Source organism: Strix aluco, chromosome 20 (assembly GCF_031877795.1).
Source record: "Strix aluco isolate bStrAlu1 chromosome 20, bStrAlu1.hap1, whole genome shotgun sequence".
NCBI classification, from domain to species: Eukaryota; Metazoa; Chordata; class Aves; order Strigiformes; family Strigidae; genus Strix; species Strix aluco.
The window spans coordinates 10,729,221-10,744,628 of record NC_133950.1 but is presented as its reverse complement, the minus strand read 5'-3'; the positions used below and the strand labels follow the sequence as shown (position 1 = coordinate 10,744,628).

The window sequence follows — 15,408 nt, the reverse complement described above, 5'->3', positions numbered from 1 at the left end:
CATTAAATGTTTCACAATGTCCTCATTTCACAGTCCTGGAAAAGAAGGCTATAATCTGTATTAATTTGTACATGCAAATTCTTACCCCAGACGTCAGATTTAATGGAGAACTTGTTGTAGGCCAGGCTTTCTGGTGCAGTCCACTTGATGGGGAATTTTGCTCCGGCGTGGGCAGTGTATGTGTCGCCTGTCATTAGCCTGCTCAGGCCGAAGTCTGCCACCTTCACCAAGTGGTTCTCCCCTACAAGGCAGTTTCTGGCAGCAAGGTCCCTAAGAACAAGAATAAAAAATGGCAATTTACCATCTCCCTTTTAGCAATAGCACGGAAACCTGCTGTTCCCGAAGAAACCTGGGCCTGCATGTGATTTGTCTTTGATCAGAGTATTACACAGAAATTATGTAGTCATACACATACATGTAAAAAGGAAAGTTATTTTCCATTCTGGCTTTGTAAGACTGTCATCCAAACTTTTTTTTTTTTTTTTTTTTTTTAAATTTGAAGTGAAAGCTTCAAGAAGCCCCCTCACTTTCAATAAAAGCTGCCACCCTCAGGATAAAAATAATTTAAAGAAATGTCAGTGCTCAAGTTATCAATAGCTGAGGATGAGCACTGAATAAACGAAGTCTCAGTGCTTCACTTCTTGCCCACCTCTCTAGCACTTTGGTCACCCCAGCCAACACGAGTTGCTCTCCAGAACTCCTTTTCCAGTCCTTGCTCAAGCACCAGGTTTAGCTCCCAGCTATGCTCTTCTCTCCCAAGCATACTGCATTTTACAACACAACTTTTTCATGGCCTTTTCAAACCTGTTGTAGCCTCTGCTATCAGTACTTACATTTTTAAAGGACTGGAGAATAAGCAAATTAAGCTTTTCCTCCCCATTTTTTCACCTGCCTCCACCCTGGCAGGTGAGAGATGTGCACGTTGCATTTGCCACTTCCCTGGCTCATACATGCTGTTAGCACCCTTGGAAATGCTTCTTGAGTATAAAAATGTAAAGCACAAAGTACATTTCTCCTAATATTAGGTTTTGTTAAAAACACTTATCCAGATTATGTCACGTTGAACTAAAAATTGATTCTACCAGAAAGCTCGAGTGAGATCTTTAGATATGAGGCAGACACTGCTGTTTCTTTTGGTTGTTCTGCTCAATCAGAATAAATTAAAAAAAAAAGTATGTCTTACTAGATGCCCATTAAATTTTCACAGTGTTTTTGAATATACTTTCTTATCAATGCTGATTACTACAATGTGTGTCTAAATAAAAGCTCCTCTTCATAACCAAATTCCTCCTCCTTCCCAATTCATTAAATTAGGTCACATCCCAGCATTTGAATCCATGGATGTGAATTGTGACAACACTCTTAAAATAATTGGGTAGGTGGGTATGGGGGTGGCTGATAAGGAAAAATGCTACTATTTATTTTAGATAAATGGGTCATCAGAAATAAGAGGAAATGAAATGAACAGGAGAGCAGACAAATGGAATTCACACAAAGCAGTTTTTAAAGTTCACTTCCTACAGGCTGAAGGGATGAAATACTTTCAACAGAACAAATCAAAGGCTGGAAATTTTAATTTGCAGCATCACCGTTCACTTTACTGACTGACAGAAGCATTTAAACAGGCCTTTCAGGCAGCAAAGGCAATGTATGACTTAGAGGAGCACCTAGAACTTTACACAGGATCTTCATATTTGTCTCTATGAAAAAACATGTGCTAATTTCATATTCCAGTTAATTGGGCAGGAAAGGTCATGCTGTGGCACAGAGAGCATCTTGCATAAAGCTCAGCAACTCTCAAACCTTCACGCAGGATATGTCATTATATTGCTAGGAGGCCATTTCTACAGATGAAGAATGCAAAGCTCCAGCCATAATTGCAGCACGCTTAAAGGTCAGAGTCTGTGAGACTTTTAAAACTGCAGAGATGCTTATTAAAGTGAATACGCAATCTGGACAATAGTGGGAAACAATCCCTGCAGAGGAGGGAGAAAAAAGTGAAACAACGAGAACGAACATGGGATAAGAGGCACTAAGAGGGTGGCTTTGCTGTGAGCACCTGCACGCATCCAGCAACATCAACCGCAGCAGTTGTTAATGGCTGTTAGAATCAAGCAAGAGCTGTAGCTTATCTGGTCCATTAAGAGCCCGTTACTTTGGGCAGCATTTACATTTATGGCCCTTGTCCAAAATATAGAAGTACTGATATGCCTTTCACCTGCATCTACTTCGAAGGTAAGAGAAAAACAATTAGGAGACCATCCTATAGACAGGTTAATGTACTGTATCAGAATACAATGCACTAGCGTGTTAAATATAGGACACCAACTGCGTTTAAGTCAATGCTGTAATAATCTGAAGGGAAGGAAAATAAAATCAAGGGGTGTTTTGTGCTCAAGATTCAGTGGTGCTCACTGTCCTTCCTACCTGTGAATGAAGTTTTTCTTCTCCAGGTACTCCATGGCTGAGGAGATCTGAGTTGCCATGTACAGCAGCACCACAGCATTCACCTCCTGCCGGTTACACTCACGCAGATAATCCAACAGATTCCCGTACGTCATGAACTCCGTAATGATGTAGAAAGGAGGCTCCCGTGTGCACACCCCTAGGGACCAACGTAAAGTTTACAATGAATGTTCGAGAGTTATCAGTGAATCTTTAGGTTTTGTTCTCTAGTGCAATTTATACCTCTAGAAGGTAGAAATATGGGGCTCACAGCAAGAATGACTTCTGCCTGGAATTGGTTAATAGAGGGTTTTAATTTCCTGCTTCAAGCTCTGGCAACTTAAACATTAGGGAGACGAGATCATTAAAAATCATGTATCAGTGGTACAAATTGTGAATTTTGCCAGACAATAAGTGTCTGTATTTAAAGCCTTGGTATGGTAAGCAGCTTATCTGCTCCTTAACATCCATATCACTGCACAAGGGTTTAGTTCAAATCCCTCTGCTTGGTATTTATCACTTACCTAATAATTGCACCAAGTTCGGATGCTTGATCTCCTTCATTACTGCAGCTTCTTTCAAGAACTCTTCCACCTCCATGGTATCCTCCTGCAGAACAATGGTAAAGCTTTGGCAAGGACAGCATGCACAAAGGAGGAACAGATTTTTGTATGAGGACACAAAAAGAACTGCAAAGTGACAACATAAGCCACAGTTCTTTCAAGGTAATTTTTCCCTGTAGCCACATCACAATGCCAGGGAGTTAGGAACGTTGTGGTTTTTTGTAGGATTTTAAAAATATATATTTTTATCATTCTTATTCTAACAGAGCTTTTCGGGGCAAGAAAATCCATATCCCTTTTGTGAAGGGCCTCTCACAGGACTACTCAGGAGCTGAAAAGGAAAAAAGTGCTTGTTCCTAACAGAAAAAAAGATAACATGAAATAAAAAGTATAGAAAAGAAAATAAGAATGAACATAAAAGGCAGGATGTGCTGCAATCAAATGCTTGAGAAGCTGCTGAAATGTGGGCTCCCAGTTTCACTGGGTAGGAGCAAGAAATCCCCATTTCAGACAGGGAGGCATGACCGATGGCAGCCACTCCATAATTGAAAGCCTGAGGTTTCACAGATTTCATTTCTGGCATTTAGAGCCTGACCCATGACGTAACCGTTCTGGGCAGACGTGTCACTACCTATTTGTTGAACGCCATAAAGTTGCTTAGCACAACACAAAACCGAGGAAGATACAATCTTGCTCAAAAGACATATTCTCTGAAGCAAATATGCCCCAAATGACCAGAAGGTCATTTCAAAGTGGTGCAAAAACACAGATCTATTCCTAAAGCAATGTTTCTTTCTATATCCATATTTTTTTTCATTGATGGATTAATGTTGACAGGCTACATGGACGAAGTGTTTTAAGGAAGGATTGGAAAGGATTTACTGCTGCTGGTGAGAATGATAACAGTGGGCTGCTGCTGTAAGATCCAGCCAGCTCTCTGCTTTGCAGTTAGCAATGAGAACATTTTTCCAACAGTTTCATTCAATCATTTACTATTCGTTGCCAATTAGCTTGATTGGCAGCTGTGCTTTGCTGAACACACTCTGTCAAAACTAATAGCCCAAAGGTCCTTGTGAGCAGAACCTTAAACCGTTTTCTTTGGCAAAGGAAACTGGGTTAATAATCCAGGTTGCAAAATTATCCCAAATACGCATTTATCTTATGCATGCGATACAAACTGTGAAAGGTTGCTCCTCTGCATAGCTGTTGCACGGTTTTAAATCTCTTACCTCTCAGTGACCAAATTAATAGGAAGGACACATACAGAAAACTACTGTAACAATGATCCCTCCAAAAACCTGATCTCATGCAAAGGACCAAGCTTAAGTAGCTTCCATCTTCCACTGTACAAAACCATGGAAGAAATAAAACAGTTCTGGCTATCCAATATTCTCCTAGCAGAACACAGCACCATGCCGTGGCATTAAGGGACACCAGGGTTGCACACTGCCTAATTTAAAGCACAGGCTTCTCTGCCGAGGAAAAAATTGAAAAAAAGGGAAGAAACAAAACCAAACAAAAGAGAAGAGGCAGTCCTAATGGGTGCAGACTCGAGATGTGCAGTAAGAAATATCCCGCGATGACCAGCTTACAGCAGTTCAGCCATGAAATGGCCCTGGTGGGGAACAAGCTTTGGCCACGGTGCCAGCAGGCTGCGCTCAGGCCAGTGCTGCGCAGGTCACAAAGCTCCACTCCCAGTTACTGCAGCCACTGCTACCTCGTGCCCCTTTCCATCAACATCAGGCGTAAAAACACAAATACAGAGTCTTGTGTTATGATAACAGACTCTTATAAATACTGATGTGTTGTGTGCAACTCACTGAGCTTCCAATGATATATTTTAATGGGAAACATCTAAGCACCAAAACATTGTCTAGCACTTCCCAGTTAAATGCAACTGAGAAATAGCGTGTGCTGCTTTGATTGCCTTCCTGCCTGATCTAGTGTTCTGCGCCAGCTACGAGCTGCCTTTCGACACCTGATAGAAAACTGAACAACAAATGGGTGTTCATAAGCACCACTATTCAAAAAGAAGCTGGAACGATTTTTTTCCCCCTCTTTTAGTTTTCCCTCCCCTTTATCTTTCTCATAGAGATATCTGGAGTAGATGGGGAAGGAACAAGAAGAGGCATATAAAGTTTTGAAAAATATTCTCTCAGAGGAAAATAAAGTGAGTCACTTGAACGTGTGTGCAGAAGCTGCAGAGGGCTTGTTTTCCCCTGCACAACTGGGACACAAATGTGATTTTAAAATGTTTCCCAAAACTTTGAAGAAAGCTATAATCCCACCTGTCAGGCAGTAGACTGATGGATTTAAGGAATGTGGATTATAAATTTGCTTTTAAGGATGGGTTTAGTGTGCATAATTGCAGGTTGAAGTGTTTCTCAACTCTCTTCTTGGTTATTCTTACATTCCCCAGTGGAACATGCTGCTCCATGCTACATTATGAACCACTTTTAGTCATGTTTCATTAAATATTTATTTTATGTTTTTGAAACAGTCAAGGTGTGTATTAAGGTTTCTCCTTCTGCACAAACAGATTTTATGGGGTAACACGCAATTTGCCTTTGTTGATGGGTTTTAGAGAGAAGAGAATGAAAGCAACAACTACAGTTTGGAGCCAAATGAGAAATCTGAAGACGTTGCATGTCCTCACACTGCAGCCAGAAGCAGGAAACAAGATGTTACAGCAAACAATGTTCCAGGCAAGAACTGGTCCCTCCTTTTTCATCATAAACAGGCATTTTGTGCAACCTGGTCATATCCCAGCTCCCAGCGCTCTGAGTAAGCCCTGTGGTCCCCAGCGCCGGGTCCGAGCAGGGACAACACTAGGTGTCACTCGCTCCCTGTGCGAGCAGGCGCTTGGACTCGCCTCCGCTGGGGAGCAGCAACAGGAATCTCCAGAGTACAAAAAAGGCCAAAATGAAAATACTTTCTGCAACCATAGCAACTCAGAAATACTGAGGTAGCCGTTGCTCAGAGCGTAAGGAAGAAATATTTTCCCCAAATCAAAGAAACGTTCTTCCCCTGACACTAAAGCACCTACACAGTTCTCGCCACTTCAAAATTTCCATTGCAAAAAACAAAAAAGAAACAAACATAAACCCTGTTCTGTTTTGTTTCTGCAAGACCAAACCACATCCCCGTTTGAGGAGAGAGAACATGGTGTCAAGTTAGCATAAACTCTTATTAAGCAATCAAATGCAATGTGTGTGGATGGTGCCAGAAGATCTCAAGACATTTTTATAAACATAAATGAATTAAGCAATGACCTTATGAACTCATAGAGCATTATTTGCATTTCAAGAGACAAGGAAACCAAGACACAGAAATCAGGGAGCAGAGCCAGAAACAGAACTGATTATCCAGTTCTTCATAAAGCCACTTACACATTTTAATCTGTCTTAGCTTGGATACACTTTTTCCTCCTCTTGAATCTTTTGATAAGAAGCAGCTGTGAACAATTGCTTAAGACTTCCAGGTACACAGGGAGCTTGTCTTTTGGGAAAGACGCCACATAAGACAGAAAATCAAAACATGTAAAGCCTCCCTGAAGCACAGCCTTTGAATTTTATGTTGACTGACTCACAATCACAATTTTCCTTAATACACCAGCTTGTGTTATAGTGTGTTCATCCGTGAACAGCTCACCTTTGCCACACCCTGAATGCAAAACATCACGGCACTATTTACTTTCCTATGGCTTCATCCATTCTAAAATGAAAATCGCACTGTTAACATCCTCCTTTAGATAAAAGTGTTTCAGGTACCACATAAAACCATAATAGGATCAAGCTCTTTCAGAAATACTCTATTCCAAGCCTACAGCACACAAAGGAAGGGCCATCACTGATCCAGACTGTCTAACCAGGGCTGAGGGCAAGCACCCAGCCTGAACTCGCTTCCTGCTGAATGGAGATGAACGGGAATGAGAGATTTGAGTCCTACCTTCAGAGTCTTCACAGCCACTGTAAGGTTGTACTTCTTCCAGACTCCTTCATACACCTCTCCGTACTGCCCTCCACCCAGCTTGTGTTTCATGGTGATGTCAGTTCGCTCTATCTCCCATTTGTCGTAGTTCGGAGACACGCCATAGATAGTGGGTTTATTGCGTTTGGGCGCCGGGTAGTGCAAAGTGGTGATGAGCCCATCTGCCACAGTTGAATGATGATGGACCAACTCTGCTAAGGTGTTGAAGCGGCTCTCTGAAGAGACATACAGCTAGAAACCAAAGAGAAAGAGAAAGCTCATTCACATAACACACCTCAGAGAATTCATACGTAGAAACTGCGTTATAGAATTGTGAAAGCGAAGTGTTGCATGGCTTCTACTCGAGCTGCACTACTAGGAGCTCCACAAGCTCTGTAATAGCTCTCAGAGCTGAGAACAATCAACGCTTACATGGGAAATGCATGGATTCAGGAGAAAATACATGCACTTTGCTGAAACAACATGGAAGGAATGACTGCAAATAGCATTAGATTGGCATGCTGTTGCTTGAAATGTCTTTTTTCAAGAGGCTGGTTGGTAAAGATTATGGGACACTTCCTGGAGAGTAAGGGGGTTGTCAACCTTGGTGTCGTGATTCCATTGTAACTATTTGGCTTATGACATTTTCACCTGCCTAAATTCTCCTTGAAGTGTCATTAACAAACTGGTGGCTTCCCCAGTTTTGGCCTAAGCTTCTGCATTGTATTTTGCATGAAGTTAGGCAGTTGGCCTGTTCCCTTCCTGTGATGGGCAACGATCAATAACACAGCAGTAAAATCATTACCACTGAATGAAAACCTGCTGTGAGGCATGATAACCCATATTTGTTACCTTTTTAACATTTATACAGAAGATCCATTTTAAGCCTAAAAGGCTACTAAAGGTAACAGACAAGTGACTCCCTACCACCAGGCCTTTGTATTTCCAGTTTTCACACTCAAGTCCAGTCTTCTGCTAGGCAAGGTGACAAAAGCTAGAAATTTAATTTTTAAAAAAGTGATGCTGATCACACCTGAAGGAGGAGGAGAATTCTTTGTATCAAACTGCAACAGCCTATGCTGGACACAGCACACAGGAGATGGAACAGCTCCATTTCTCACAAAGGACCAAGGTCTGGCAAGGGACAACCTCACAGGAAGAGCAGCACGTGTTAGCCACCCAGATTTCTGTCCAGTCCCCACACCGTGAAATGAGTGCAATGCGCTGGTCCTACTGTGCATATTATATGCCAATAGCTATGATCAAACTTCCCAAATGCTTCTGACTCGCTGGATATGCGCTCAACAGTTTGTGCATGTGCAGTGGCCATCTGTCTGGGATTCTGAGAGGCTGGGAAGTTGACGGGGCTGCCAGGCATCCAAAAATCCCAGATTTAGGGTGAAATTCTGCTTCTTCCATCTAGACAGAATTTTTGGACGGAAAAAGAAAATGCATCTGTGGAGCTCCAGCAATAAGTGAATACGTCCAACAGAAAAGAAGATACATTTGCAAGAGAAAAAAAAAAAGAAAGAAAAAAAAATGCTTGCAGGGAGGGGCAAAACCACCCCCAAACTTGAGTAAAGCCTTTGGACTGGAGACTGGCCATTCCCATATGGATGCTCCTCCTCTGCAGGCATCTGTTTACTATATAAACTCAAAATGAGAACGAGAGGCACTGGAGAAGACCAAATATTCTGAAGCATATGAGAGCACAAGCACTACATATAAGACAAGCTGAGTGAAAAGAGCAGCCATATCATCCAAGGGAGGCAGAGTGATAGACGAAAGTGCCCCTCCCCTCAGCATCCTGCTTGCCCAAATCCCTAGTTCAGTTTATGAGTCGCATGCTTGTGTATGTATGGGAACTATTATGGTCAGAATGAGCAAAAGCCGCCGACCCACGTATGTCATGGACTTATTTGAAAAAACAGAAAGGTAAATGCTCAGCTCAGGCACACAGCGTAACCCAGAAAGGGGCAAACACACAGAGATGTGAATGACCCCACAGATCACTCACTGACAGGTTAGACTAAAGCCAGGTACAGAGCAGCTGTTGGCTTTCAAGCTATGGCCTTTGTAACAGAATGATGCCCCCGTACAGTTTCTGGGAAGTGAACGTTCTCTAGCATTTGTCATCCAAAACAGGCAGCTATGCTGTAGAAACCTACCTTTCCAGTGTTGGGAAATCACAACCCCTGGTGAATATGGCATTTCCTCTGGTGGCAATAGCACCTGGGCTTGGGGGAGTGGGAGAAGATGAGCAGTGGCCAACCTGTCTGTAAGCCACTGGAGCTAAAACCACGGCATTAACTACTCTGGTGACCACGGATGCGCAAGCGCATTCAGAGTGGAGGGTTTTACACCCTGGGCTGGAGAAATGTACTTTCCCTTCACTCTTGTTTTAATTTTGCTACAGCTGCTGATAAAAAAACTCCTACGTAAACTTCATCTCCAGAAAATAAAGGCATCCTCCTGGGGAGCATGTTCTCAACCCTCTACCAAAATGAGTTGGATATTCTTTTTGTAAAGTAACTGGACCAAAACTCATTTCAACACTATGATTTTAAAAAAAAAACAACCAACCAAATCAACCACTTTTCATGGTCAAAAGAGGTGAAATCACCTTAAAAACAGATGTTCTGAGAACAGAAAAGTGACATCATAAGAGAGGCTTTTGCAGCTGCATGGTTTGGACCACTAAGCATTAGCCAGTACAACCACAATTTAAACCAAGCCATACCTGTTTGGGAACAACTTGTAGTGCTAGCAGTGGTACACTGAGGACTAAAATATAAAAGTATGGATGTAGAAAATTATGCTGAACACCAGGATCACTTGGAAGTATTAGAGAAGTACAGAGGAGGAAGCTGCCCATGCTTTTATGATGGCTTATATCTCATGGTCTCAAAATCTCATGGAAATTGGAGATATCTGTATTTTGTGTGACAGATTATATGATCTTGTTACAGATGGAGGAAGAAGTTAAATAAATGGCCAAAGGTTTAGTTAAATAAATGGCTAAAGGTTTCACAGAAAACCCATAGCAGGATGGGGAACAGAACTCCAGGCCACAGGACAACACTCCATGCCTTAACACACATGATGTTTTCAGTTAACATTAAAAAGCGCCACATTGACCTGACTAAATGGGCTCATTCTGTAGGCAGAGTTTTTCTAACCTCTCGGTGATTACATCCCCAACACTGACTCCTGAAGGCCTTACTTCCTATCAGCACTAGTGGAAGTCAGAGGTATGCTATGTTTAAATCTCCATCTGGAATTTGAAGCGTGTATCACAAGAAGATGAAGGAGCAGCTATGAATGGCACGCTGCTGATGCAGCCCAGTGACTCTGCAACCTCCCTTCTTCACTGACCCCGATTACCAAGTCTTAACTCAAACTGCTTGCTGGATAATTTCCCCCAAGAAAACCGCCTGGTGCTGCTAACTGTACTCGTACAGAGGGAACAGACTCAGCGTTTCTGCAGCGCACGAGGTTACACAGGGACTCAGGCAGTTTGCTTCCCAGCTACGTTGTTGACACATTATTTGGGCAATTTTTGTATACTGTCAGTCAACCTGTTCCAAGCAGCTCTGCTTGTACATATCTGCAGCTTCTGCGACCAGACCACATATCCTTTTCCTGGCTAGTATATTGTCCAAGGGTGGTGAAACTTGCCCAAGCTAACCTCCAACGCATCCTTGACCTGATGGGATTCCCCCTCCCCAGTCAGCAGACAAAACTGAACGCCTACACAAAAAATCCACAAAGATCCATGATAAAGGAGCGAGTCTACATCCAGTTCAGCCACTGGAGGCTCCAAGAGACTCAAGCAGGACCCGTGTCCTGAGTCCCTAATGCTGAGGATAGCAGGATTTGAAGAACTGGATGGACAACACTGTTTATTCAGTTGGGTTACTCAACAGGAGACTTTGCCTCAAGTACTATCAAGTCAGGAAAACCAAGTCCTGTGTACCACGGAAGTGGTTTACCAGATGACTAGCTGCACTGTGCCAGCCAAATCAAGAAAGGTCACTTTTAATGCCTTCCTTAAAAACAAAACAAAACAAACATTAAAAGGTGGTCTGGAAGAATATGATCCATTAATCTGGGAAAAAAATCCCCTGAGGAATAATTTCTTTTTTAAAGTTGTTGAACTCCAATGCATTCAGTATGAATGGTCCTAAAATTAAGACACACCCCCCTCTCTGATCTTCTTCCTAGAGCCTTCAATTTTTCCCAGGAGAAAGCCTGGGCAGGGCTGTGTGATGCACGCCACACCTCTGTGCCAAGCAGCAGTTGTTCCACATATTTCTCTAATACCTTTTTCTCCTGATAGCATGTTCTCTCGGTCACAGGATTATGATCCCACCAAAGCCATTCACCAGCACTTGCAGATATTAAATTCCCCAGACAGGCTGACTAGTGATACGGGGGGCTGGGAAGGCCCCAGGTGCTCAGGGAGTTGAAGGTAAGAGCTTTACTTTGGCAGAGCCACGCTCTGCTGCAAAGCGGGTAATAGAGTACGACACGAGCAGCTCAGAGTGGGGAATCTGCTCCAGCAGTCTCCATTTCACAGAGAAAAAAGCAGGGATATTCGCTGTTTCTCTTCCTAGCTCCTCAGCTTTTACAGCTGGGAACAGGGTGCTGGACGAACACAGCATCCCCCAGCCCAGCAGCAGAAGTGGAGCGGGCAGCACGTCTGCTGCTAAGCTGTCGCAATTCACTGCCCAGCTCATCAACACAACTGAAACCGATGTGGTTTAACCACGCCAGATTGCAAACTGCAGCGCCTGATGCATGGACGTGGCAAACTGCCCCTTCTGCAGGGATGATGGCCCTTGGCATGGCAACGGGGAGGACTGTGGCTACTTCTTCGTTCGCCCCTGCATGAACAGCCAAAGCCCAGGAGCTACAGCTCTTGGTCACTGCCCCTTCTCAATTTTGTATTTCCAACCATCAGATGCAGATCTGCTTTAGTGGATTGTGCTGACCTGCACCTTTTCTCAAAAACACCAATTCAAGCAACTTTGTGGAAAATGAACAGTTAACCTGGCTAATATAGACCTGAACGGATTATTGTAGCTCTGCAGAACTGTTTTTTGGGATAAAACCAGCTCTGCTGGGGTGAAGGCCTTCATATGTCAAACCCTTTTACAGCTAAAATGGAGAACATGTGCTATCGCATCATGGACACATGCTTATTTACACCAACTGAAGGACGCCCGAGTTCAAAATGTTCACATGTGAACATTGCTCATCTGCCAGCATCAAGGTGAATACAAGGAACATCAACTACAGAGACAGCAGGAGGAATAATATTTCAGATTGCCGTGTAGTCCTTCAAGTATGCTGCACGTCAGCATTTCACAGTGCTGATCTTGACCACAGAGTGTGTCTACATGGGAGGAAAAGAGAAGAATCAAAGCGCTGTAACTTGGAAATACGTTGCCTTAAATAACACGGGTTAGAACTGTCTCAATTACAAACTGTTTGCTAAAGCAGACAAAAAGTACTTAATTATTGAATTAAATCTGCTTATCTTATTAAAGGTTTTAGAGTGATGAGTCTGATGAGTAGGAAACACTATGTACTGGTTCCCTGTTTTCATACTAAAGATTTTCATACTAAAGATTTTGCAGGCAACATTGCTGTAAGAAGAATAAAGTTCTCACAGGACAAAGGAAAACTGGACATGGTGGGCCACTACTATACTTGATTTTTTAATTTTTTTTTCTTTTGAAGTACTTTAATGGCACAGAATCTGTCATCTACTAGATGCTGGCAAGAAGAGCCTCAGCAGCCATGCTCTAGAGCCACACTTCAACTTCTGCACAGGATCTAAAGAGACACTGCTTAAAACAGATTTGTTAAAAAACAAGATTTTTCTGAAATCTAATGCCAGTAGAAATGTTTCCATGAAATTCAGACAAAAAAATCTGTGGAAAACTACACTTTTATGCTAACATTTCTCTGCGGCATCCACAAAGCACGGCATTGCAACACTGCTACAGCACACAACGATCTAGGGGGAAAAAACGAAGAAACTAGAGACAGGGCCCATATAAAAGTGAAAGTGCCTACCCGTCTCCAATGATCACGCTGAAATACTGTAGAGAAATCAAAACAGGAGTTAAAAATACTGCAGAATAGCTCAAAAAGCATTCTGTCCTTAGTATTTACACGATTATTAGCAACAGGCGATACCTTTTCTGATTTGGCAGTTGAAGAGATTATCTTCTGAACGTATGGGACAAGAACTGATCCTCAGAATCTCTTGTTAATGATATCTACTACTTTCAGCTCCGATGTAACTCTAGTATCTCCTACCTTTAGAGAGTTTCACTACTGAGCTGTATGATACCTCACCAGAAGTTTGCTAAAGGAGTAAAATTGTTTTGTCACAGCCGTGTCGGAACCTCAGCGTTTACTGAAACTACAGATGACGAACACAGTGATCAGGGTTCAGAATTGCTCAATTCAAGTGCTACTACTTGACCTTGCGCAGTCAGTGGACAAAGTATACCAACAAGGTTTTCTTGCATGGTTTGGATTGCCTGCAGCCTACCTTTCCGTCAGATGCAGTGTTTATTCTGTAGTGGTACACCCTTCCTTCGTATCGCAGCGAAATAGATCTCTGTCCTGGACTGCTCTCACTCTCTCGCACAAGAAAGCTGCCGTTGATACCGCTGCTCAGAAGGTACTCAGCAGCGTTACGTGACACTGGTCCGTGATACCAGGAATGCTTCTCCAAACTATTCACTGGGGTGATGTAGTTGCTGGGCACCCAGCCTTGTCCATTCTTCGTTTGGGCCTCACACCATTCCCCATTATGATTGTAGCCCAAGACACGGAGCTTTTCACCTTAGCGCAAGAAGAAAATATATTTAGACACGGCAAACCTGGGAGCTGAGGACAAAGATAGGTTCGTTCTGGCTAGCAGATCATTAAATAATCTCCTATAAGAAAGATTATCTGACTGAGCAGGGAGCATGTGTGTTTCTTTAAGCTTGAGTGGACCCTTCAAAGCCAAATAAAGTCACATGCACGCTTCAGGAGTTTGTTAGGCTCTCGTGCAGTTCTGCCCAGCTCTGATACTGCTTGAGCTTAAAAAATTAATCAAATGAAGCAAGTTTTATTTGAACTGAATTGGCTTGATGGGGCTAGGAGAGAACAGGAGTGGATAAACAATAAAAAAATAATTTCAATTAGCAAGGTAAACAGATTTGACTTGGAGTACACATAAGGAACAGAAAGACTGAGTAAGAAAACACTGTATCCGCACAGTCATTTTTCATACAGGGACTGTGTTTTGGAGAACTATGAAAATGATAGAGGCCAGCCTCTAAAATGCGCTTAGTTTAATTTCTCAGTTCAAATTCTTGCTCCTAATGGAGACCTTAGTTTTGGCAAACAGTTTCTTGCCCAATGCAAAAACTTCAGACAGTTTTAACCTTTTAAAAGGTTATGACTTTCTGAAATATTTCTATTTGTTTAAGAAGAATTCCCACAGTAAAAAAAATTCCATAGGGTTTAGTGTATAACTCAGTGACTTCTACGCCTTCTCACACACTCCCAGTACCATTCTGTGCAGCTACCTTACCTTTAGTTATGCTGAGAGTGTTGTCCCCACTCGCCACAAAATCATACAGTGCAACAAAGAGATGGGGGTCATTTTCACTAGGACAGGACAGAAGGTTTTCCTTGGAGTTCCAGCGAGCTGCTTCGCTCAGACCCTGGGGCTCAAAGTCTGACACTACCGGTCTCTGAAGGGCTTCTGGAGGAGAAAGAGAGAGAGAGAGAGAGAGAGAGAGGAAAAAGCAGGTTCATTTTTGCTGATAAAAGCCATCTGGTTAACCCACGCACTCGGATTTTCTAATTTGCATTGTTTCTTGACATGTGTGCTCCTCATGCGTCAGAGGACAGATACGGGCAGCTCTTTAATGCTTATCTCCTGCCACATAGGCAGGACACCCTTGTTCCAGAGCTGTCCCCATCCTGGCCTGAGCCCCCAGCTCCTGCCTCCCACCGCACGCAGGAGAGGGAAAGCCCCTCTCCCTCCCTCCAGTAAATGCTGCTCACGTAGGCTGTTTGCTGCTTGTAAATCCTTTGGCTCATGCCTAACTGCTGGAATGGTTAGATTTGAAAACAAACCCAAGACCTTTAAAAGGTAAATCCCTTAATTATCCTATAAATGAAATCGCCAGAATGTGCAGCACAGAGAGCCAGGCAGGGCAAGATTTCTAAGACATGGTATTTAAGAATGGGATACGTACTTCCATTCTTCACAGTATTTTTAATAATTTCTCTTCTTATTCGAGTACAAGGCTGTGCCTTTTTTGTTGCCCTCTCTCCTGTGCGCCACTCTTGAAATCAGAGTGCAGCGGTGAGCGTACTTCGCACAAGGAGTTTTCTAGGCACCTTGAGACAC

At 42.9% G+C, this 15,408-nt stretch overlaps 1 protein-coding gene across 6 annotated transcripts in view; it reads right to left on the bottom strand.

The window, feature by feature from the left end:
- The window catches only part of ABL1 (ABL proto-oncogene 1, non-receptor tyrosine kinase), an 82,810-nt gene that overhangs the window by 9,529 nt on the left and 57,873 nt on the right, over positions 1-15,408 (bottom strand). For 4 of the 6 annotated variants that reach the window (XM_074846445.1, XM_074846448.1, XM_074846449.1 and 1 more), the window contains 6 exons: positions 14,581-14,754; positions 13,546-13,841; positions 6,957-7,229; positions 2,970-3,054; positions 2,428-2,605; positions 86-270 (listed from right to left, as the gene is read on the bottom strand). In XM_074846445.1, coding sequence (XP_074702546.1) covers positions 86-270; positions 2,428-2,605; positions 2,970-3,054; positions 6,957-7,229; positions 13,546-13,841; positions 14,581-14,754 — 1,191 coding nt within the window. Of the gene's footprint in view, positions 1-85; positions 271-2,427; positions 2,606-2,969; positions 3,055-6,956; positions 7,230-13,061; positions 13,492-13,545; positions 13,842-14,580; positions 14,755-15,408 lie in introns of those variants that run through there. The other 2 variants (XM_074846450.1, XM_074846451.1) reach the window with 2 other exon arrangements.